The 25,528-nt window shown below is 38.0% G+C and overlaps 1 protein-coding gene across 1 annotated transcript; it reads right to left on the bottom strand.

The window, feature by feature from the left end:
* Positions 1 to 406: 406 nt before the first annotated feature.
* On the bottom strand, positions 407 to 24,048 carry GTPBP10 (GTP binding protein 10). The gene is made up of 10 exons (XM_059712252.1): positions 23,918 to 24,048; positions 20,731 to 20,924; positions 17,446 to 17,537; positions 16,812 to 16,956; positions 10,885 to 10,958; positions 10,238 to 10,290; positions 7,010 to 7,117; positions 5,500 to 5,577; positions 2,977 to 3,100; positions 407 to 984 (listed from the first exon to the last, which is right to left on the bottom strand). Exons 1-10 carry the CDS (start codon positions 23,948 to 23,950, stop codon positions 722 to 724), a joined length of 1,164 nt encoding a protein of 387 aa, XP_059568235.1. The 5' UTR covers positions 23,951 to 24,048; the 3' UTR covers positions 407 to 721.
* Between the last annotated feature and the right edge of the window lie 1,480 nt (positions 24,049 to 25,528).

The following is a 25,528-nucleotide window of genomic DNA, read 5'->3' as shown; positions in this document are numbered from 1 at the left end:
GAGGTATAAAATGGGAGACATCTGTAATACTTCCAAAAATAAAAAATAAGTTTAAGCCCAGTGCATGGCTCAGTGGTTGAGAACTGACCCAGGAACCAAGAGGTCACCAGTTCAATTCCCAGTCAGGGCACATGCTCGGTTTGCAAGTTTGATCCCCAGTGGAGGCAGCCAATCTATGATTCTCTCTCCCTCTCTCTGCAATCAATAAAATAAATAAATACATTTAAAATAAATAAAAATGAAAATTTTCTAAAAGCTGAAATCTATTTGCTGCTATCTGTTAAATCTTATCAGTGATCTTTGTTATCACCGAACATTATGTTCAAATTTAGGGTTTTTAGATTTTCTTAAAATGAGAACTCTTCATAATTGAACCAAGTACATGACAGACTCAAAACAAACAATACCTGGTTGCTCACTTTAATAATATTTGAGAAATCCTTTCATATATTTTTTAAAAATTATCTCACTTGAGACATTGTAAGTACAGAAATATCAGAGGATTTTATTTTAGGTAAATTGGCCATAAAACTATAAACTGTCATTTTCAGCTTTCACTTTTTTTTTAAACTATTAATACACTTAACTATAAACAACTTAAAAAGATATGGTTCCCAAATGATGGCGCATATATCAGAAGGTTCACAATAAATGTGGGATACATAATACTCTGTGGAAAAGTTTTCAAACGAACACAATTTCATGTTCATTTTTAATGGATTTAAATTGTATCCATTCTGGAACTAGTAACAGCATTCCTTGAGAGTGGCTCACTATGAGATACTGTATTAGAAATCTGTAAATTAAGCAACTGTTTCTTATGATATGCATCATTTTCCCGGTCTGCATGTTCATCCAGAGATTTCCTTATACAGTTCTTTAATTCATCAATTCCTTCTCCCGTAATTGCAGAGATGGGGATGATATGTTCGAACTCCATTGTCCTCTCTGGAATCATCTTACTTTGAAATAAATGCAGAAAATCTGAAACAAAAAAAACATAAAACTCTGCTGATTTTCATTGTCTTTGAAGTAAGTCAGAACTATGTTTAAGGTTTGATTTGTGAACCAAGAAACTAAAAACAGCATTTTTAATTCCTTTTTCCTTCTCTTTCTAATATGCTCTCAGAAACCTTGGTTTTTACTATTGACAATGGTAAGGTTCTTGACACATGGGAGATATTTGTTGGATTAAGATATTTTAAACCAAATTAAGTATAAATAAAAGAATCACAGAAGATAATTTACTTACAGAAGCAAGCTGCTTTGGGGGAGGCGGTGTTTGCTAAAGTGAGGCTACGTAGATTCTCTGAAAGAACCTTTCTATAAAAATAACATAATTTATGATTTGGGATATGCTAGCTTGCCTCCATACATGGATGGCCTTTAACTGCCCTAAAGTATAGGCACTGGTACGAGGAACCATATTAAAATTGAGAAAGATGTGGGGGTAACTCAAGGGGAGAGCATTTCAGAGGAGTCTACTCTTATCACTCCACAGTAGCTGAAAGATGTTCTATTACTTTTTCCTCTCCCAGACCACCAAGGCAATGGGAGGAGGGGTGGCATACAATGGGATGGGTCAATACTGACATGAACGGCAAAGGCTGGATTGAAAGAGAATGGACATGCCAACAGGGAGCTTGGTTTCTGAGATTCATTTGCCCTCAAGAAGTCCAGAGAGGTAAAACTCAGAAATTCGTTTTTGATGGTTCAAAACAGCCACGAACTTTGGAGTTACCTTCTCTTCTGGTACGTCCTCTGAAAATGCCTTCTGTAAGATCATCTAGCAAACAGATCTAATGATCTCACAAAGCAAATGACATGAAGGAATAAAGACTATTTACTAATTCCAGGGAATATTTATATCCCAAAAGTAACTCAAGAACAGCTTCAATATGTAAGTTGCTCCAGGGAAATATTTTTGAGCAGAAAAAGAATGTTCTGGTGTCGACTGCTATTCCTAATAATAATTTCTTTTCCCCAATTTTTATCCCAGGGATAAAAACAGAGAAATCAGTACTATTTAAAAACATGTTAGCCACTTGCTATCCTCCCGACATGTCCTCGTTTGTGAAGAAGCTCTCTTCTAGACTCAGTAAAACAAAAGCATCATCACTGTAGGGTAGAGAGTTCTGCAAAGTTCAACATTCAAGACAATGGAGAGTCCCTTTATATTTATTTTTTAAAATATGTTTTAATTGATTTCAGGTTAAAGGAGAGGGAGAGAGAAATAGAAGCATCAATGATGAGAGAGAATCATCGATCGGCCGCCTCCTACATGCCCCCTCCTGGGGATTGAGTCCACAACCCAGGCACGTGCCCTGACCTGGAATCCAACCACAATTTCCTGGCTCATAGGTTGACACTCAACCACTGAGCAACACCAGCCAGACTAGAGAAACCCTTTAAGTTCCTTTATACAAAGTGATCCATTTAGAAAGAAATTTCCAACAAATAAATCTTTTGGAGTAACAGCATCTATTTTTCTGTACATAGACATGTACTCAAGTTCTTCTTTGAAGACCCATAGAGCTGACACTGCAGACACATAAAGTACGTCTTTAGAACTATTAGCTGTTTTAAATTTATGGTGTACTAGGGGAATAGAGTTCTAGAACCTGAGAAACATGTTAAGGTGAAAGACTTTATAGGAAGATGCTGACTTTTTCCTCTTCTGATCCAAATAACTTAGTAAGGACCCAGTTTAAGTTTTACTTCTCAATGAAGCCTAACCTTTTCAGCTCACATGATCTTTTTCTTCTTTGTCTCCTTTCATTCAGAACATCACACATTCTGAAACTTGGTGAGTATTCCATTATAATGTTATGCAAATGTTTCATATGGTACGGGTTCTGTCATCAAACATACTTTTTTAAAGAGTAGTAACTGTCAGTTTTCTTTCCCACTGATTGTATCACTTGGCACAAATCAGGTACTCATTACACTGTCATTAAATGAATGAGTCAGTTTTACCTTTAGGATTCTGGAGTTGGTTCATCAGTTCATGGAATTTATTTTGGGCATCTGGCAAGTCCATTTTATTTACCGCCAGGAGTGCAGGTTTTGCTCGAACTTCCTCATCATACAACTCCAATTCCTTTAAATCAAAAAAGAAAGACCAAATAATTGTGTTAAAATAATCTACTAGTATATAGGTTACCTGTTTGTTAATATCTTTCTTTACCTTGTAGGCCTAGGTCAGTGGTTGGCAAACTCATTAGTCAACAGAGCCAAATATCAACAGTACAATGATTGAAATTTCTTTTGAGAGCCAAATTTTTTAAACGTAAACTATACAGGTAGGTACATTGTTATTAATTAGGGTACTCCTAAGGCTCAGGAAGAGCCACACTCAAGGGGCCAAAGAGCCGCATGTGGCTCACGAGCCGCAGTTTGCCGACCACGGGCCTAGGTAATCTAGAGCCTCGTCACATCTCTAAAATGTAATAAATCTCAACCACCACAAAATTAACAAAGGAAACTCAGAAAATGTTTAATAGGTCATGTGTCAATATATTTTGGCTTACATAACATCCCAGAGACAGCTGTGATTTGTGTCTTGAGCCAAATACAAATATCTGGAATTCTATTAAGCATACAGATAAAATTTAGAATAGAAGAAAATCTTCATGACCAGGAATTAGGCAATAGTTTTTTAGCTATGACACCAAGAAGCATTAGGAAAAGAAAAAATAGACAAATGAGACTTAATTAAAATTTAAAATTCTGCATTTCAAAACATACCATAAAGAATGTGAAAAGGCAACTGGTAGAACAGGAGAAAACATTTGCAAATCGTGTATCTGATAAGGGACTTGTATCAAAAATATACTGTTACAACTCAACACAAAAATTTAGTGTTACAACTCAACATTAAAAAGACCAAAAAAAACAATTAAAAAATGCACAAAGTCTGAATAGGCGTTTCTCCAAAGACAACAAATGGCTAATAAGCACATGAAAAGACGATCAACATCATCAATCACTAGAGAAATGTAAATCAAAACCATAATAAAATACCACTTCATTCCTACTAGGGTGGCTAAAATAAAAAGATAGACAATAATAATATATAAGCGTAGATATTAATGTGGAAAAAGTAGAAACCTCATATATTGCAAGTAGAATTGTAAAATGGTGTAATGGTGTAGCAGTTCCTCAAAATGTTAAACAGAGAATTAACATTCATCTAGCAATTCCACTCCTACGCATATACTCAAAAGAAATAAAGGCATGTCCATACAAAAACCTGTACACAAATGTTTACAGCACTATTATTCATAATAGGCAAAAAGTGGCAAAGGAAATATAATATACAAAGTCCTGGAGATGAGAAACATCACATAGTGTTACAGAGAAATCATAGGGCTGGATATAGAATGGAAGAGGGGCAGGCAGAGAAAGAAAGACTGCTAGGTAAGGAGTCCAACCTACCAGACAGACCTCATACACCACGGTCAGGTTGGATCCTAACCTAATAGCAATGGGGCACTATCGAAGTATTCTGAGCAGAGAACAAACATCAGGTTGGTTCTTGTACAAAGCTCACTCGAGCTGCCTCATAAAAAAATGGATTACAGGGAAATGAGACTGGAAGCAAAGAGACCAGATAGGAGGGCCTTACAACATTCTAATGAGAGGGGTTGATGATTAAAACAGGGTGGATGAAAACAAGCAGATGACTTCAGAATAATTTAGGATATAAAATTGACAGGGCTTGGTACAGGTGGTGAGAAAGTTAGAATTAAGACCACCATCCAGGTTTCCTGCTTACATACTCAGTAAAGTTGTGGAGGAGGCAGGAGAATTAAAAGGGGGGAAAAAGGGTAAGTTTTATACATATTAAGTTTGAGAAGTTAATGGGATATGCAATCAAAGATGTCCAAGAGGCAGCTAGTCTAAAGCTTAACCAAAAGATCTGGGAATCAGACACAGATTTGACAGTCATCAGTATATTTTCTTAACTGAATGCTAACTAAAGAATAAACAGGCCCAGCCAGGGTGGCTCAGTTGTTGAGCGTCGACCTATGAACCAGGAGGTCATGGTTCAGGGGATATGCCTGGGTTGTAGGCTCGATCCTGTGTAGGGTGTGCAGGAGGCAGCCAATCAATGATTCTCTCTCATCATTGATGTTTCTATCTCCCTGTCCCTCTCCCTTCCTCTCTGAAATCAATAAAAACATATTTTTAAAAAATAAACAGGAAAGAGCATAAAAAGTAGACTGAGAAATAGTCTAAGAAGTAAGAATAAAAGTTCAAGCAAGATAAGGTTTGGGAAGTGTGCAATAAAGAAGGCTTTATTGGTTGCAATAGTTTGAAGAGCAGGTTAATACTGAAGAACTAGAGACAGCAAGTTTAGATAATTCTTTATCATCAAAGCTTCAAACAGTAAAGGTAGAATATATTTTATTAAAATTAGTGTCATTTCATACAGTCTTTTGTACCTATATATTAGACCAGATGTAGAATGCAGTAAAAGAGCAACAGAAAACCTACTTTTGTAAGCAGTAATACAGTTTCAAAGGCAGTTCTGTATGGAGTTCGAGAAGAAAGTTGAAATCCAGAAACATCAACCTAAAATAAAATAGGGAAAGAGACAACCATTAACATAAGATTAGCTACATATTTCTGTTTTGAAAAGTTTTATTCTCTCAAGCTAAAAAAAAATTTCTCAATCTATACTTTATTGATAATTTAGTAATTGAAAATAAGGGAGCCCTGGCCAGCACTGCTCAGTGGTTAGAGCGCTGTCCTGAACACCAAAGGATCTCCAGTTTGAGTCCTGGTCAAGGTACCTGGGCTGCAAGTTCGATCCCAGCCCTGGTTGGGGTGCCTGTGGGAGGTAACCAATCGATGTGTCTCTGTCACGTCAATGTTTCTTCTCTCTCTCTCTCTCTCTCTCTCTCTCTCTCTCTCTCTCTCTCTTTCCTCCCCCACCCCTTCCACTCTCTCTAAAAAAAGTCAATGAAAAAAATATCCTCAGGTAAGGATAACAAAAAAACAACAAAACAAAACAAAAAAACCAAAACAAGTGAAACTGAAGTGTCAAGATAACTATAATTATTCTGATAAAATCACAACCATTAATACCATGAAAAGCTAGTATAGATAAGACAATTTACATTAATATGAACAATGTCATAAATAGCTGTCCCTTGAACACCTTGGGGGTTAGGGACACCAATACCTACTCCACCCTGCATAGTCAAAAATGAGTGTATAATTTTTGCCTCCCCCAAAACTTTACTACAGTCCCTGGGTACCCTCGGGGGATTGTTTCCAGGACCCAAACATGGATACCAAAACCTGTGGATACTCAAGTCCCGTATATAAAATGGCATAGATCAATGCATACTGCCAGCCCTCAACATTGGTGGACTCCCAACACTATGGATCAAAAACAGCACAGGTATTTATAGAAAAAAATCTGCATATAAGTGGACTTGCACAGGTCAAACCCATGTTGTTCCAGGGTCAGCTATATATAATCTAACACCACCAATAAAATAGGAAAAAGACGCCGAAACCGGTTTGGCTCAGTGGATAGAGCGTCGGCCTGCGGACTGAAAGGTCCCAGGTTCGATTCCGGTTGGGGGCATGTACCTGGGTTGCGGGCACATCCCCAGTAGGAGATGTGCAGGAGGCAGCTGATCGATGTTTCTCTCTCATCGATGTTTCTAGCTCTCTATCTCTCTCCCTTCCTCTCTGTAAAAAATCAATAAAATATATTTAAAAAAAAATAGGAAAAAGACACTATATAATACAGTACTATGGTGAAAATCTTAAGGAATTAAACCTTGACAAGTATGGCCAAACTTACATCTGCTATAGTAAATAATGCCATTTCCACCCCCATATTATAAACCAAGATTATGATATTTGACCCCCATTTAAACAGACTTAGTGGAATCACATATGCTACAACTTTATTCAAAATTTCTAGGAAAAATACATTCATTGATTTTCATATTCAGTTGAATATTTCATTGATATACATATGACTTACAACAAAAAGCAGTTGTTTAGTTCTTTCTACATGCTTGAGGAATTTGTGGCCCATTCCTTTGTTCACATGTGCTCCTTCTATTAAACCAGGAAGATCAGCTACCAATATCTAATACAAAGTTAAATGGTTTGATAAAAAAGAAAAATACATGAAAACCGTAAGTAGAATTACATAAAAAATGTTTCATGGTATTTCGAGTATGAACAGGTCCTGACTTGTGATTAGCTCTGCATCTTTATAAAGCCAAAATACCTTTACAACAAAATGTATTAAGAATCAAAATCCTTCTTTATCAGAAATTAGAGTCCCATTTTTAATTATTAATCTAACAATCTAGAACTTTAGGGATTAATATAACAGTTATTAATCACAAAATTCTAGTAAGAATTCCATAAATTACATTGTTTAATGTAAACTTTCCACAGAATTTCAACTTTCTAAATTCTTAAAAGTGCTCAAAGATATTAATTCAGCTGGCATTTACTTAACACAGCTCTGCAGTTTTAAATTTTCAATTCTTTATGTAGTTAATGTTCCTTTTCTATTCATAATCTATCAGGAGGACTATTGACCATCCTTAAAAAGTAAAGGATATAGCATCCCTGTTTTCCTTTGGAGATGATAAGCATTATTAGCCATTATCCTACATCTGTGGTTTTCAAACCTCACTGCACATCATCATCAGTTTTATAAATTACAGATGCCCAGGCCCCACACCTAAGAGATCTGGTTTCAAATCTCTGGAGTGCAGACTTCACTTATCATTGTTATTCTTAAGCTACCCAAATCATTCTGAATAGCAATAAGGTATGGGAAACACTGCTCTACACACACTGCTCCTGTGAATAAAGATTTCAGAGTATGTGACAAAGCAGTGTACACTACAGAGGTCTCACGTCCTGAAATTTTGTTTGAAGGTTCTCTAGTAATTTCCCTTAAAAATTACAAACAATGCTCTCTTTTTCTCTAAGTATTGTTTGCTATATTCATATTACCTTGTATTTATAATTGCTTAGTATTTAATATTCTATATAACTTAAAATTTTATTAATTTACTGTTGTACCACTGTTAAAGCAGTATAAATCTTATTTCTTTTGAATTATGTCAATGGATTATATGAAACATTGATACATCATCACCAAAAGTCCATTAGGATTCACTCTTGGTTTTGCACATTCTATGAGTTTTGACAAATATATGACACATACCCACCATTTATAGTATCATACGGAATAGTTTTACTGCCCTAAATATCCACTGTGCTCTGCTTGTTCATCCCTTCCTTCCATTCCCCCTAATTCTTGGCCACCACTGATTTTATTTTCTTATCTCCATAGTTTTTTTTTCCTTTTTCCAGAATCTCATATAATTGGAGTCATACAGTATGCAACCTTTTCAGACTGGCTTCTTCCACTTAGTAATATGCATTTAAGATTCCTTTGTGTCGTCCTAGCTGGTTTGGCTCAGTGGATAAAGTGTCGGCCTGCAGATTGAAGGGTTCTGGGTTTGATTCTGGTAAAGGGCACATGCCTGGGTTGCAGGCTCGATCCCCAGTAGAGGGCGTGCAGGAGGCAGCCAATCAATGATTCTCTCTCATCATTGATGTTTCTATCTCTCTTTCCCTCTCCCTTCTTCTCTCTGAAATCAATCAATCAACCAATCAATATATAAATAAATAAAAATAAAGTGCTGGTAACATTTAAAAAAAGATTCCTTTGTGTCTTTTCATAGCTTGTAGCACATTTCTGTTTAGTGCTGAATAATATTCCATTTTCTGGATTTGGCAACATTTACCCATTCATCTACTAAAGGACAACTTTGATTGATTCCAAATTTTGGCTATTACCAAAAAAGCTGCTACAAACATGTGTGTGCAGATTTTTATTTGGACATAAGTTTTCAACTCATTTGGGCAAATACCAAGGAACATGATTGCTGATCGTACATTACATATTTTTGTTTTAGTCTAATTATGAAAAACATCTACAATTCTTCCTTATTAAAGAAAAATAATTTTCAATAGTTAGATAAGGTCAAAGTCCCATTCAACTAAAACTTTTCTAAAGAGAAAGTTGAAATAAAATCATTTCCATGAACTTTAAAAAATGTTTTTAGTTAATGAAAATTAATAATCAAACATGGGAGTAAATATGGACTTGCAATGAGCACAGAGATTAAGAAAATAAAGAAGCCTGGTCACAGGGCTCAGTGGTTGAGCATCAATTTAAGAACCAGGAGGTCACGGTTCTATTCCCAGTCAGGTACATGCCTGGGTTGTGGGCTTGATCCCTAGTAGGGGGTGTGCAGGAGGCAGCCGATCAATGATTCTCTCTCACCATTGATGTTACTATCTCTCCCTCTCCCTTTCTCTCTGAAATCAATGGAAGTATATTTTTTTTATAAAAGGAGGAAAATAAAGAAGAGGCCCTAGCCAATGTGGCTCAGTTGGTTGGTGTGTCATAGTGTCATCCAGTCAGGGTGAGTATGGGAGGCAACCAATCGATGTTTCTCTCTCACATTGATGTTTCTCTCTCTCTTTCTCCCTCTTCCTTCTTCTCTCTCTAAAATAAAAAATAACATATTTCCAGGTGAGGATATAAAAAAATAAAAAAAATAAAGAAGATAAGATGTTATAATGACAAACTGGACTTAAACTTCCAAAGAATAGGAAGTTACATTCTCACCTGAGTGCAATCCACATATAAGTGAAATCATATATGGGATATAACACTGAAAGCAACAAATGAACAAACAAGAAAAATACACACACAAAAACTCACAGATACAGACAACAGTAAGCTGGTTACCAGAAGGAAGCGGAGTGAGGGGTAGTAAAGGTTAAAAGGGATCATATATGTGGTGATGGAAGATGAGTCAAGCTTAGGTGGTGGGCAGGTGATGTAATATACAGATGTAGCATTGAACTGTACACTTGAAACCTATATAACTATTAACCAGTCACCCCAGTAAATTTTTAAAAATATAAAAAATAATACCTATTTTAAAAAGCTACTTCTTATACAATATTTTACTGATAGTACTCATTATTGACTTGATCACAGTCTCACTTACTAAAAACAAAATCTTGCAACTGTCCCTCTCCCCCGAACACCACAGAAACAGTCAAATATAAAGTCCAAGTACCAAAAGCAAGTACTTTCACTTCCAACCAAGTCTGTTACTTTATTTTAATTTTTTTACAAGTGTCTTACTTTAAAAATACCCACCTGTTTGAAATCTTTATACATGATCTTTCCAAGTTCAGGCTGTAATGTTGTAACTAAAAGAAAAAAGCAATAATAAATAAAGCCTAAAATAAAGGGCGATACTCTCAAAACTGTCTTAGCATTATGTATAAAATAAAAAATACTTTTCAGATTATGTTCTCATTTGTTGATATAGAAGGTACAATTATTTTTGCTATGTACAATAAAGTTGGAAAAGAACAAACACAGATGTTTATAATATGCACAGTCCAATCTAATTAGTGGGCCTCAAAGTTCCTCGGTTGCACTTGAAGAAGCTTGGTGGGTGGACCAGCATTTGGACTTCTATCACTATGTCTGGTCTAGTCCTTTCGTATTCAGTGATCTTCAAGCCTCACCAATCCTACACTAGCCTCATAAAATTATAACTAAACCAAATAAATAATTATGCAACAGAAAAGTAAATGCAACAAAGGAAGTAACAAGTACCAGAAACTGCTGAGGGCAGCAGAAGTTTCAAAGATTAATGGGAAATGCATATATTCTGCCAAGAGTTTTCAAATTTATAAGGCTACCCTCATGAGTTGTCATTTTATGCATACTACGAGAAAGATTCGTTTTTAAAAATTCACCACTACACAATAAAATACAAAACGACTTATACTTACAGGCATAATCTGCAACTGCAGGTTTTGCATGAGAAATTTTACTTAGCAAAGAGGATTTTCCAGCATTTGGAAATCTGAAATGAGAAAATGAATTTATACATTGCAACAAATATCATACTATTAATATTGTTTATCTCTGAATTCTTAACATTAAAAAGCAAATTTCTTGAATGTTTCTGGGATTAAAAGAAGAGTATAACTTTAAAATAATCTTGAAAAACTTGAGGAACAAAATATACTTATGAAACAGGTAAAGATAAATTCATGCTGGACACTGAAAATGTTTTAGTATTGTGAATAAATAATTCAAATTATGTAAATAAAACTAGTAAAGCATAGGACAACAAAAATAAACTAATATAAATACCTGTAATCTACAATCTCTAGCAAACGCTAATAAAATATTACTTATATTGTTTAGTGGGTCTAAAATAACTTTTTTTTAATTGACTTTTTTTAGAGAATATTATTCAACTGTAAGAAGGACGAAATAGTGCCACTTTGACAACACAGATGGACCTTAGCATTGTGCTAAGTGAAATAACTCAGATCATGAACAACAAATAGTATATGATCTCATTTATACATAGAACCTAAACAAACAAAAAATCAAATTCAGAGACAGAATATATTAGTGGTTGCTGAAGGTGGGGAAGAAGGGGTAGGCAAAATGGGTAAAGGGGGTCAAAAGATACAAATTTATAGTTATAACATAAATAAGTGATGGGCCATATAATATGTAGTATGATGACTATAGTAAATACTACTATATAATGATACTGTATTATATATTTAAAAGTTGATAAGAGTAAATGTTAAACTTTCTCATCATAGAAAAAAAATTCATAACTAGGTGTGGTGATCGATGTTAACTAGACTTATAGTGATCATGTTGTAATATACAAATATTGAATCACTATATTGTACACCTGAAACTGATATATATGTCAACTATAACTGAATAAAAAAATTATCCAACAAATATTTATTGAACATTGACTTGTATCAGGCAATATCATAGGCACCAGAAAAATAGCAATCAATGAGGCAAATGTGATCCCTACCTTCACAGAGCTGTCATTCAGATTTGAGAAAGCTATTCTTTCAAAACTCTGCCAAACTTTCATTTGGAATAACAGTGTAATATTCTGCAAATATTTATTTCAAATTCTATAAAAATTTATAAGCTCTTAATGGATCTCTTTTAACAATTTTTTTTCATTAAAAATATTTCTATAATAAATTTAGAATCAAATTATGTGAGATTTCTTAATGACTCGCTTCCCTTGGAAATACAGTATTTTCTTATATCCTGTTAAACCCAGTCTCTTGTAACTATTTGAAAAGTAAACTGCAACCTTTTATCGATGATCATCACTAGTTAGACTTGCTCATTTTTTCCAATATCCTATTTTCATAATAGTAAAGATGTAAGCATCTACTGTATTTCTAAAAGATCAAAATATGAGAAGAAAAAGGATGGTAATGATTGAAGAACAGACAGTTGGGATTTTTCTTAAAGAGTATGGAATGAAAATTTTAGAGGCTGAAATCCAATCTATGTAAAGGTCAGCTTTGACAAAAGCAGTACAAGTGTATGTTATATACTTTTCTTCAAAGGTTCACTTCACTGCTGAGACTAGCTAAAAGGATTTCTGCTTATGCTGGTATTCACAGTAGTAACTTTTTAAGAATAGCTACCTAACTTAAAAGCACTAGAAAAATGTTAAACATTGTGCTTAAGAATTATGATGTGCTAATTAATTACTGTAATTCCAAGCCCACTTCTGAAAAGCTTAGCATTTCACTATAGTAGCCTCTTATAAAGTAGCAATATAATGATCATGATAGCAGTGACCATTCATTCACTGAGCATTTATAAATCCAAAGCATGTGTTGTACTGCAAATGTAATATCTTACCAACGTCTTAAGATGAGAACTCTCCATTCACTATTGAAGATGAGTGAACAAAAACTTAGACAGTATAATGTATCCAAGAGTAGCTAGTTAGCCTCCTGAGGACTAGAGATTCTAATACAAATAGTCTCACTTGATTCCCCCATGCCCACTCAACTTTTACTACTCAGCCCTGCTGAGCTTTTCTTAGTCTGTAAAGGTATCTTCATGGAACTTGAAACTCATTTTTCTACCAAATGAGAAAGTGAATGGCTGGATTCTCAGCCATATCCATAAAACCCTATTAAATTGGTAATGTTTGAAAAATATATAGTATTACAGAGCTTATGACTCATAAACCTTGAGGGGAAAATTACATGTGAATGGCAAGATTGAATGCCAGGATCACATCTTTCCCTGTTACAACTTCAGCAGGAACGGGGCCTCCGTGAACTCCAAGTCACTGCTGGTAAGACCTTGACAGGCATGGGAAGAGGAGAGACTCATAGCGAAGAGTCTGGTAAAGAAGCAGTGAGATGGCTGGAGAGGAAGATGAAAAGAGCTTAGAAAGAACCAATGCGGGGAGGAACCAAGATGGCAGCATAGGTAAACACCTGAACTTGCTGTCTCGCACAACCACATCAAAACTACAACTAAAAGACAAAACAGTTATCATCCAGAATCATGGGAAGGCTGGCTGAGTGGAAGTCCGACAACTAGAGAGAAAGAGAAAAGTACATCGAGACTGGTAGGAGGTGCAGAGGTGCAGGAGAGGGGAGTTACGGAGACGCTTGAAATTGGCTGGAAACTGGGTATGCTGTGGTCTTTTTCAATCGGGAGGAAGATACAAGCTCCCAACTGCTCTGAACTCCAGTTCCGGGCGAGACTTTGGGGACCCAGACTCATATAGGGAGAAACCGGACTGTCTGGCATCGGGCTGGAACACGAGGGCGGCTTTCTCTCAGAGGTGCTTGCAGCGATCATTGTTCCTGCACGGGCCGCAGGAGACAGAGATCTAGGGACTTATCCAGGGCAGGACTGACTGACAGGCAACCATTGCTGTTTGCACTGCCCAGTGATTCCCTGAGACCCCACCCCACCCAATTTACAACCCCACCCAAGCTGTGAGCAGAGGATTTTGCATATGAATGACCTGGCCTTTGTAATCTAAAATCTAACAAACTGCAGCTGGGTCAAAGAGCCCCAGAGCTTTCAAAAGAAGGCATAAGGCTCCTCAGCAGCCTGCATTGCTTCACAGCTGGGCCTCATCTGGGCACCTCCAAACCCCAAGCAAAGAGGAAGAATCTGCAGATCTCTCTGTAGCTCCTGCTGGGTGGCCTCAGGCAGTGGCTGACTTTGCATCACCTTGGAGATCCAAGAGCCAGTGTACCCAGTGGTCAGAGTAAGATCACACCAGATTCCAACTCTTCAGATCCATAAGAGACACACTCAGGGAGCAGACTCAGTGAGCACCAAAGCCCCATTGAAGCAAGTCCTGCCCCTAAGGGTGTTTCCAGCACAGCAGTTCTCCTGCTGTAGACATAACTGGTCTTCACAGCCAATTGGTCTGGAGGTCAATTCCTCCCAGTGATACTAACAGCAATCAAGGCTTAACTACAACAAGACTGTGCACACAGCCCACAAAGGGGTGCACCAAGAGCGTCCACCTCAGGTGACTGGGGAGGCTGAGCCACTGGGCCCTATAGGACACCTAGCACACAAAGCCACTCTATCAACACAGGGAAGCAGCCAAAATACAGAGACAAAGAAACATGTCACAAATGAAAGAAATGGAGGAAAGCAAACTACTGGATATAGAGTTCAAAACCACGGTTATAAGTTTGCTTCAAGAATCTTCTAGAAACCTCTGAGAAATTTAGTGAGACCCTCAAGGATATAAAAAAAGACCAATTAAAGTATACACTGATTGAAATAAAGAATAATATACAGAGATCCAACAGGAGACTAGAGGATCCCAAGATTCAAGTCAAAGATCTGAAATACGAAGAAGCAAAAAACACCCAACCGGAAAAGCAAAAAGAAAAAAGAATCCAAAAATATGAAGATAGTATAAGGAGCCTCTGGGACAACTTCAAGCGTACCAACATCCCAATTATGGGAGTGCCAGAAAAAGAGAGAGCAAGATATTGAAAACCTATTTGAAGAAATAATGACAGAAAACTTCCCCTACCTGGTGAAAGAAATAGACTTACAAGTCCAGGAAGCACAGAGAACCCCAAACAAAAGGAATCCAAAGAGGACCACACCAAGACCCATCATAATTAAAATGCCAAGAGCAAAAGACAGAGAGAGAATCTTAAAAGCATCAAGAGAAAAACAGTTAGTTACCTACAAGGGAGTACCCATATGCTGTCAGCTTATTTCTCAACAGAAACTATGCAGGCCAGAAGGGAGTGGCAAGAAATATTCAAAGTGATGAATGCCAAGAACCTACACCCAAGATTACCCAGCAAAGCTATCATTTAGAATTGAAGGTCAGATAAAGAGCTTTTGACAAGAAAAAACTAAAGGAGTTCATCATCACCAAACCAGTATTATATGAAATGCTGAAGGGTATTCCTTAAGAAGAGGAAGAAAAAGAAAAAGGTAAAGATAAAAATTATGAACAACAAAGTGACAACAAATACATATCAACAAGTGAATCTAAAAATCAAGTGCATAAAAAATCTGATGAACAGAATAAACTGGTGATTATAATAGAATCAGGGGCACAGAAAAGGAGTGAACTGACTATTCTTGGGGGAAAGGGGGTATGGGGGATGTGGGAAGAAACTGGACAAAAATTGAACACCTATGGACGAGGACAATGGGGGGGGGGGGGTAAGGGCATGGGGTGGGGTGGGAACCGGGTGGAGGGGAGCTATGAGGAGAAAAAAGAGGAACAACTGTAATAATCTGAACAATAAAGACTTATTTAAAAAAAAAAAAAGAACCTATGGGAAGGCAAGGAATGGAACGGCAGTTTGGTACTCAAGTTGACAGCAGTTTCTCCTACCTTTTGCTTAGGCCTTCTATCGACCACTGTGTAATGCTGTAATGGGGCCAAGGGGAGGATGAGGAAGAGAGGGAGAGAGAGAGGGAGAGAAAGAAAGAGAAGAAATGCAAAGCTAAAGTTTTCCCTTCCTTTATCTACTCTTTACCTTGCATTCTAGCTCTCTCCAGTTGGTTGAGTGCAAGCACTCCAAACCCAAAGCTAAACAGCATTGTTTAATGAAAACATGGGAGGCTGGTGGAAGAGGATAACATTGTAAGGTTGTCTACAGTACTGAGAGTGGACAAATCCTAAGCAGAGTGTAAAGGATAGGAAAACAGTCATTGCAAGATCCAACTTGGTGGTCAATAGAGCCTAAGTCTGATGGTTGAGACTGTCTGTACCAGCCTTGAGCCATCTGATTAATGATACATCAATACCTTTATTAAGATTTGGCTCAGTGTCGGCCTTTGGACTGGAGGGTCCCGGGTTCAATTCCAGTCAAGAGCATATGTCCTGGTTGCGGGTTCAATCCCCAGTCAGGGGCGTGTAGGAGGAAGACAATGAATGATTCACTCTCATCATTTATGTTCCTATCTCTCTTTCCCCCTGCCTTCCTCTCTGAAATCAATAAAAATGTATTTTAAAAAGAGTATAGCTTAATTATTTTTCCCTTCTTTTTATATACTTTTAAAAGTGTGGTTGTTCAGATTTCTCATTTTATTCCTTAATATCTGGTTACATTGTTTTGCCTTCTTATACTACTGCTTTTGATTGATCTTTTTCTTTATTCATTTTCTAACATTTCACTAGCCTATTCAATTGTTATGATCTTTGATATATGAATAGTCAATATGAAACTCTATGATGACATTGTGAAAATAACTACATTTAACAGCATAATCTCTAAGTATACCAACAATGCACAAATTTCATAAAAGAGAAATAATGCTGGCCCCAAATTACCATTTATGTTTATTTCCTATTCCTGAACTCTCTTTCTGGAAGTATAAAAATAAAGAGATGACTGATACTTACCCCACTAGACCTACATCAGCTATAAGTTTTAGATCAAGGTGAATTATTCGTCTCTGGCCTTTCAATGGTAAGAAATTTGTAAGGAATTTACCACCAAGACCTCCTTCAGCTACCAAAATTCTGTCTTGTTCTTTATTGAGTTCTCCTTAAAAAGAGAAATAAAGACACTTAGAACCAAGATAAGTAAGTGAAGCTAATCCACTAATGACATTTTTCTTTCAGAAACAGATACCAGAAATTTCTATTAAAAGCTTGACCCTGGCCTGGCCAGAGTGACTCACTAGTTGAGCATCGACCTGTGAAGTAGGAGGTCGTGATTCAATTCTCTCTCTCCTTCTCCTTTCCTCTCTGAAATCAATTTAAAAAAAAAAAAAAAAAAAAAAAGCTTGACCCTGGAAAATACTTTTGTATGCAGTTCAAAGAGATTAGTTTATGTTTTAAAAACAAGTTAAATACTCTTATATCTTTAAAATAATCTGAAATCTAGCAGTTAATTTTGAACAGCCTTTATATAACATTTTAAAAAGTTCTTTCATAAATTAGCAGTTAATGTTTAAAAAAAAAATTCTGAAACTCAAGAGGTGCTATTCCCCACAGCTCCCAAACACAACTTCAGAATCTACAGTACACTTACCTATAATTTTACCATTTTCATCAGTTACTGAAATACCCACAGGTGCAGGAATTTCACAATCTTTTCCTTTGGAGCCTTTCAGTGCACTAACACTACATAAATAAACAAACAAAATAAATAAATAAATCTAATATAAAATAAGGAAAACCCACAAAATTAAATAGCTTATGCTTCAAGCAAATATAATGGCCTATAAAGAAGACTGGCAACCAACTCTTCTGATGTAGATGTTAAATGGCCAAATATAAAGGAAAAATAAAATTATCCCTAATTATTTATTTGCATTTTAGACTATCATATCCCAATAAAAATATTAAATAATAATTTAAGTTACCAAGCTAATCACCAAAAGTCATTACAAATCATAATAAATTAATGTCTTGAAAACCTGAAATGTACACAAATAAACTAGAAAAAGAAAAATCAATTGAATAACAAAGTTTTTAAAAAACTGACCTCAACTGAGAGTACTTTAATTATAAGGGGTTCATCTAGCTGCTCATGAGAGAATAAATTGGTACAAACTTCTAACTAGAAAATTCACTTCTGAGAATTTATCCTAAAAGAAAATAATTGAACAAACATGTAAACTACTATATATACATGAATGTGTGTTACATTGAGTATAACAGTAAAAAAATGAATAATTACCTAAATAGATGAATGACAAAATAATATTATTTCCAATACTATAATACGCTGCAGCCATAGTAAAAATAGCACAAAAAATTTAAGTGAAAAAAGGAGGTTGCAAAGTATTGTCCTCTCGTTTTTGTACCCCCAAACTATCTACACACACACAAGATTACATTTGTGTAAACACACAGAAAAGTCAAGAAAAGGTTAGTACAAGTTATTTCCGAAATTATAGGTGACCTTTTATAAAACCTTTTTATTCCTGAACTCCATGAGTAGGTCAGAATTCCCAGACCCACACATGTGTAGGTTCTCTCATTCGTATGACTTGTCACAGTTATAATTTTTCATTTTTCAGGTGTTTGATTAATGTCTGCTCTCCCATTACACTACAGTAACTTGCAGAAGGGAAGAGAACATATTAGTTTAGATCATCATTGTATCCAAGGCATCTAGTACAGTGATTGGTATATAGTGGAAACTCAATTAACATTAGTTGAATGAATGAATCAGGTTGACAGTAATGGATGAATTAGAAATATAGTAAAGAAAGACTTAAATAGAACACTTCTCTTATTGGGATGTATGTTGCAATTTTTAGAAAGTAGAGGCAAGATTTAATTTCATTCTTATTTGTTACCATTGTGAACTTTCTATTAAAATATTTTATTAAAAACATTGACACTTAAATTTCAGAATAACATTGGATAGTTTTTTAAATGGTTGAAATAGTATTTGATAATTTTCATAGTTGAGCAAGCATAATCCAGTTTACTGGGAGATGATTTCATGATGAACAAAAGTAGTCTGATTTTTATTAGACATGTTATTAGATATATGAAATTAAAATCTGACTCAGTTATCTATATTTTGGAAGTAGTGTTTAAACCAAGACTTGAAAGGGGAATAGGACTTTGCCAGACAACAAGAAAGGAAAGGATCTGTTGGCAAGCTAAATATGTATGTATATATCTATATTTATATGTGTGTATATACATACACACACACATACTGGATTAGGAAGGAACAAGCTGTTTGGAGAAATAAATTATTTCTAGAATAACACTGGTACAAGTACAGTAGTGTGTTGTGAACTAAAGTCACTGTAGTCCAGATCATGAAGAGACTGATATGCTCTGTTAGAAAGTTTGAAGATTATCTTAGACAGGGAACATTGAAGGATTTAAAGTAGGCAAGTGACATTAACAAGATGATGTTTTAGAAAAATCACTCTAGGAATAACTGGATAAAGAATGGATTGAAGGTGATGACTGAGACTGGGGACAGGAGACCAAATTGGAGAATATTGCAGTATTTCATAAATAATGACTGTCTGAATTACAGTCTGGCCTGTACCTATCTTTCCAGTCTCATCTTCCTCTATATTCTGTGTTTTCTGCATTCCAGCCACACTGGCCTTCTTTTAGTGTCTTATACTGCTCCTTGCCTTCTATCACTGGGCCTTTGTTCATGTTACCTTTTCTGCAATGCTTTTTTCTCCCCTTCACCCAGCTGGTTCCTATTAATCCTTTAGATTTAAGCCTCTCTGTTCTAAAAATTCAACACACAATCCAGTAAGAAATATGTTCTATTTAAATCTCTTTTAACATTTAAACATTGTATACCATCTTTAAGTATACCACTGATCTAAACACTTTAAAATAACATTCTGTATTCAAAACTTTAATTACTGAATTCTAACAAATATAAGGCTCTCAAAATTTGTCCTATAAAATGGTCTCATAAAACAAAATGCTCAAAAGAAATTTAAAGGATTTCCCCAAAGATTCTCTTACAAGCAGGGGGTGCTGCTGCATAGTTTGGGCAGGATAATGTGAGGTTGTTTTGTTGTTGGGAGTGTCTGTTATAGGGTGTTTAGTATCCCGGCCTCTATCCTTTACTTATATCCAGCCCCCAAGTAAGTGTCACATTTCATCATCTGGTACTATGACAAATAACATATCCAAACACTTCTGTGGGAAGAAAAAAAAAGAAACAGACATAAAACCTAGCTGTTATACCAATACCTCCCATGGAATAACAGAGTAAGATAGGCCTGAGGAATCATAGCCTGCAATTTGATGGAAGCTTTAAGAATTTTTTTTCTTCATTTTCTTTATAACAAAAGAAAAAATCCTTCTCATATTTTGAGGTCAACATAGTATGTTCCACAGAAAATAACAACATTAATGAAAAATAAATGAAAGCTTTTGTCACAGAAAGAATGACACAGAAGCAAAGGGGAAAACATATAAGAGATATCAGTGAAACAGGTTCTAAATTTTCAGCACTGCCTATAAGAAGCTGGCAGAACTATTGGTGGTGATGGGATGGAGTAGCTTGGCTGAGATTTGAGAACGGTTTCCCAAAAGAAGAAAACAGTGGGAATTCACTTTCTGTTTCTACAGAGGAAGTGCAAACAAATATAAACAGACATTGGGAGAAGAAAAGGATAAAAAGTTTGAATGTCCCAAAACTTTTCTTAGTAACTATCTTGTATCTTTACTAGAGTTGAGACAAATGAAGATTTCTGCTCAGTTACAGGATATAATTTACTTCAAATCACTAATTACAACTTTATCTTTTAATATTTTTTCCTTTTGGGAGGGATTACTTTCATAAAATCAAAGTCATTCAATAAATACTCACCGACTGTTCGCTCCTTCTCCAGCCACAAACCGTTTCTGAGGATATTTGTCTTTAAGTTGTTTTAAAGTCATTTTTTTATGGGCTACCACCCAGACGTCACCACCTTTTCCACCTTCTCCACCTAAGCGAGGGTAACCCATTCCACCACTTCCTCCCCTGGTGAAGAGTCTTAGGTTATCAATGAAGTTTCCATACTTAAAAAGAGAAGGAGAAAGAGAACATTTGTATACCAAATGTGCTTACCAATAAGAACTCCTGCCTAGGTATTTGTTGCCTCTAAAATGCCTGAAAAAATAAAAAGAGGCTTCCTGAATGCAAAATTTAAAGTCTTTTCTCAGTTCTTTTCTCCTGTCTGACCTCCTCTTCCCATTTAACTCTTAAAACCTATTTTTCCCCCCTATTATCGATTGTTGTCCCTCCTATCCTCAAGGTCTCTGACACTGGTCCACTTTTCAAACTAGACTGTCTCCCCTGGGTGATTTCAACCTGTACCAGTAACTATTACCTAGGTGAGATATTCTCTATGTCTACTGGACATCACTAAGATGTAAGCTTAATAGTCTAGAGCAGTGGTCGGCAAACTCATTAGTCAACAGAGCCAATATCAACAGTACAATGATTGAAATTTCTTTTAAGAGCCAAATTTTTTAAACTTAAACTATTTAGGTAGGTACATTGTTATTAACTTAATTAGGGTACTCCTGAGGCTTAGGAAGAGCCACACTCAAGGGGACAAAGAGCCACATGTGGCTCGCGAGCCGCAGTTTGCCGACCACAGGTCTAGAGCAACTGAGAACAAGATCTGTATTTAACTTATAATAGAGACCCCCTCAAATATGTAACTTGTTCCTGGGTATTGAAAGGATAAGTCATCTCAAATACATGTTACTATGACAAAACCAAACTTTTCCTTAGGTGAAGTCTGTTCCTCCAATGTTTTCAAATGATGGAAGCATAGTTTACTACTCATGGAGACTACATGTGGGAATCTTTGATTATACCTGCTTCTTTTCCCAAAGCCCTATCTCTTTCCGTCCCGGTACAACCTGCCCTCGTACCTTAATTGTTACGTTAGCTCCTAACTGGTCTATCAGTGTCTCATTCCTTCCTCAACCCATCCATCTTGCTGACTGAGCTATTTTTCCAAAAATGGATCTCTAAGCATGTTTCTCCCGTATCCAAAAACCATTCAAGGGTTTTTGTGTGTCTGTGTATATTTTGCTGTTTATGAAATAAAGTCTAAAATTCTCAGTACTGCCCTAGGCAGATTTGCTCAGTGGCTAGTGCGTCAGCCTGTGGACTGAAGGGTCCCAGGTTTGATTCTGATCAAAGGCACATGCCCAGATTGTGGGCTCGATCCCCAGTGTGGGGTGTGCAGGAGGCAGCCAATCAATGATTCTCATCATTGATGTTTCTCTTTCTCCCTCTCCCTTCCTCTCTGAAGTCAATAAAAATATATTAAAAATGCTCAGCACTATATTCAAAACTCTTAACCTACCTTTGGTTCATTTCCATTCGTTCAACCCCTCCTATGCCTTTCCTCTTTTGCTCTGTACTACTAGTTATACTTTTACACCTCCATGCCACTCCGCTCATGCTTTTCCTCTACTTTCTGTAATTTGTTCTTTTCTACCGTAAACCTACCTGAATGCCATTTGCTGATGTCTTTCTTAATTCCTTTCATCAACACTTATCAACTTTGCCGACCTCTTAGTCATTGGATTATACCTCTATTGGTATTAGTACACTTTCTGAAATCTTATACTGCATTTAGTATTTACTTCTTTCCCTGACTAAATCAAGACCTTCTTGCAGGTAAAGAGCCTATGTATTAACTCTCAGACTATCAAGATTCCTCACAGAGTAATTTCTTAAATTAATAATCTTCACATCTTTAGTCCTCTAGAGTAGTGGCAAGTATCAAAAACATCTGTAAACTTTTTGCAAAATACATGCACTCGGCTGACCTTTCTGATATACTCTGGAGGAGAGGGGGAGAGGCTACTTCAAGCCAGGACATCTAGCAAAAGCTCTCTTGGTGGTGCCTACGCAGTTCAGACCTGAGATCGCGGTGCATGGTTCTGCATGGGTCGGAGCAAAGAATCAAATTGCAGGGACTCATTTAACTATGCAAATGTATTCATAAAACAGTGTTGTAAGAGAATAGGGTGGAGAAATATATCAGAGATAAACTTGAGGGCCAACCAGAGCATTTTTCTCTGGACGTGAACTTAGGCTTTCATTCTGGCGAGGCGAGATCAGAAGAATTAGATTCCAATTGCAACGACACTGATTGGAAGTGACCTTTCGTGGCAGTAAGGTTACACAAGTGGACTTGATTAACTTATCCACAACAAAATGCAGTAGTTTGTGCATTTTCACTGCTTTAGACTGAACATATTCAGAGACTTAGAACCCAAATTTAAAAGAAATATCTCAATCTCATCGTTAGTAATAAGGCAATGCCTGAACTATAATGCTGGCTAGTTGCAAAAAGCATTACTAGTAAGGCTCTCAAAGAGGCTTTTAAATGTGAAGCAACTGTGTATTTTTTTACAGTTTGATTTTAAAACCGACACTACACAAAAACTGACCTAAATTTCTTGCAAAAAGGCAAGCCTATTATTACATATTTTCATTTCTCTCTCTCCCTTCCTCTCTGATAAGAACGTACCTAACACTGATGAAAAGTCGTCTTTAGAAAGCTCTTTCAGTCTGCAGGCCAACGCTCTATCCACTGAGCCAAACCGGTTAGGGCCGTCTTTAGAAAGCTCTTAAGAACCATGCACTAAAGGTAAAATGTGTATGTAAACGGCCTAGGACTACGAATACTATTTCTTAAGAGGAAATACACGAGTTGAGCCCAAAGCAAAAGTCAAGCTCCACTCCACGTACACAGTATTGCATGTCTAAAAGCAGGCCTATGCCCCAGCTCTCCATCCCACGTCGCCCAATTCCCCAGAAAAATCTCACACCCGGTCCCCAAACCGCCGTCCGAACCGAGCCGGGCAGACACGCCCCGCTCCCAGGCCAACCCGAGAGAAGACTACGGTAGAAAAAAGCAGGAGAGAGACCCCCAAATAGAAAGAGGGGGGCTGGCAGAGGAGAACCAGAGGCCCGGGGGGGGGGGGGGGCGGCTAGAAGCACCCGGCGCTCGGCCATCAGGCGGAGGGGCACCTGCACGGACCTTCCTGAACAACACGCAACCGCAGTGCACCATGACTGCGACCGCCAGCACTCGCTCCCGCAGAACGTGTCTGCGCCGGGTCGCCGCGCAGCCTTTCTACGTCATTGCCGGGCGCCGACTGTGTTTCTCCGGGGCTCCGGCGGGGAAAGCCGCATGCGCATAAGCTGTACTCGCGCAGGGCTAGGCGCATGCGCGGTGTGGTGCGACCAGCGGAAGGTGGGCTGTGTTGTTTACGGGGAAGCAGTACAGGATTGCGAGGCATTGTCGAGCCTGGCGGTGCCGCTCAGTGGTTGAGCCCCGGCCCAGGAACCAAGAGGTCAGGTTCCGTTCCTGGTCAGAGCACAGGCCCTGGTCGCAGCTTCATCCCCAGCAGGGGCCTGCATGGTGTAGAACAATGATTCTCTCTCATCATTGACGTTTCTGTCTCTCTATCCCTCTCTAAAATTAAAAAAGTATATTTTTAAAAAAGCTATCCTATCTAATAAAAGAGAAAAATGGTAATTGGCGTACGACGATACCCTTTTCATTGGCTAATCAGGGCTATATGCAAATTAACTGCCAACTAAGATTGGCAGTTAACTGCCAACAAGATGGCGGCTAATTTGCATATGTAGGCACAATGCAGGGAGGCGAAAGGGAAAGCAGGAAGAAGCCCCTGCCACTGACAGTGATCGGAAACCCAGGGGGGAGCTAAGAGCTGGGGGGCAGGGCAAAGGCGGCCCTGAGGCCGCCTTTGCCCTGCCCCCCCGCCATGATCGCAGAATCAGGCACCTTTGCCGCCCTGGCCAGTGATAGCAGGAAGTAGGGGTGGAGCCAGCGATGGGAGCTGGGCACGGTCGAAGCTGGCAGTCCCGGGAGCTAGGGGTCCCTTGCCTGGGCCTAAAGCAGAGCCCACGATCGCGGGGCCGCTGCAGCTGCGGGTCCCCGCTGCCCGGGCCGGACACCTAGGCCAGAGGCCTCAGGCATGGGCAAGGGGCCGATCCGGTGATTGGTGATCGGAGGGTGATGAGGGTCAACTCCTCTGGCCAAGGCATCAGGCCTGGGTGGGGGGCGGAGCCGGGGGTTGGGGGGATATGATGGTCCCCTTGCCCAGGCCTGAAGCCTGGGTCAGAGGTGTCAGGCTTGGGCGGGGGGTGGAGCAAGCGATCAGAGGGAGATGGGGGTCCCCTGCCCAGGCATGATTCCTGGGCCAGAGGCCTCAGGCCTGGGCGGGGGCCAGAGCCAGTGATCAGGGGGAGATGGGGGTCCCCTGTCCAAGCCTGACACCTCTGGCAGAGGCGTCAGGCCTGGGCAAGGGGCCGATCAGGCAATCGGAGGGTGATGGCGGTCTACGCCTCTGGCGGAGGCATCAGGCCTGGGCAAGGGGCCGATCCTGCGATTGGAGGGTGATGGGGGTCAACGCCTGAGGGCTCCCAGTATGTGAGAGGGGGCAGGCTGGGCTGAGGGACACTCCCCTCCCCACACACACCCAGTGCACGAATTTCGTGCACCGGGCCCCTAGTCTCCTTATGAAAGATATATATTGTATGATGTTAAACTGTTTGTCCATAGACTACAATGAAAATTGTCAAACTTGATTCTCTTCTTTTTTTAAAATATATTTCTTGATTT

The sequence above is a fragment of the Myotis daubentonii genome, chromosome 10, assembly GCF_963259705.1.
Source record: "Myotis daubentonii chromosome 10, mMyoDau2.1, whole genome shotgun sequence".
NCBI classification, from domain to species: Eukaryota; Metazoa; Chordata; class Mammalia; order Chiroptera; family Vespertilionidae; genus Myotis; species Myotis daubentonii.
Note: the sequence above shows the minus strand (reverse complement) of the source record. Positions and strands in the feature narration are given on the sequence as shown.

Coding starts and splice junctions, on each gene's coding strand:
- GTPBP10 (XM_059712252.1), bottom strand. CDS start 23,950: ATGGTGCACTGCGGTTGCGTGTTGTTCAGGAAG. Junction 10,959..16,811: donor GCTGATGTAGGTCTAGTGGG/GTAAGTATCAGT, acceptor TTCTCATTTCAG/ATTTCCAAATGCTGGAAAAT. Junction 7,118..10,237: donor TGTATAAAGATTTCAAACAG/GTGGGTATTTTT, acceptor ACTTTGTATTAG/ATATTGGTAGCTGATCTTCC.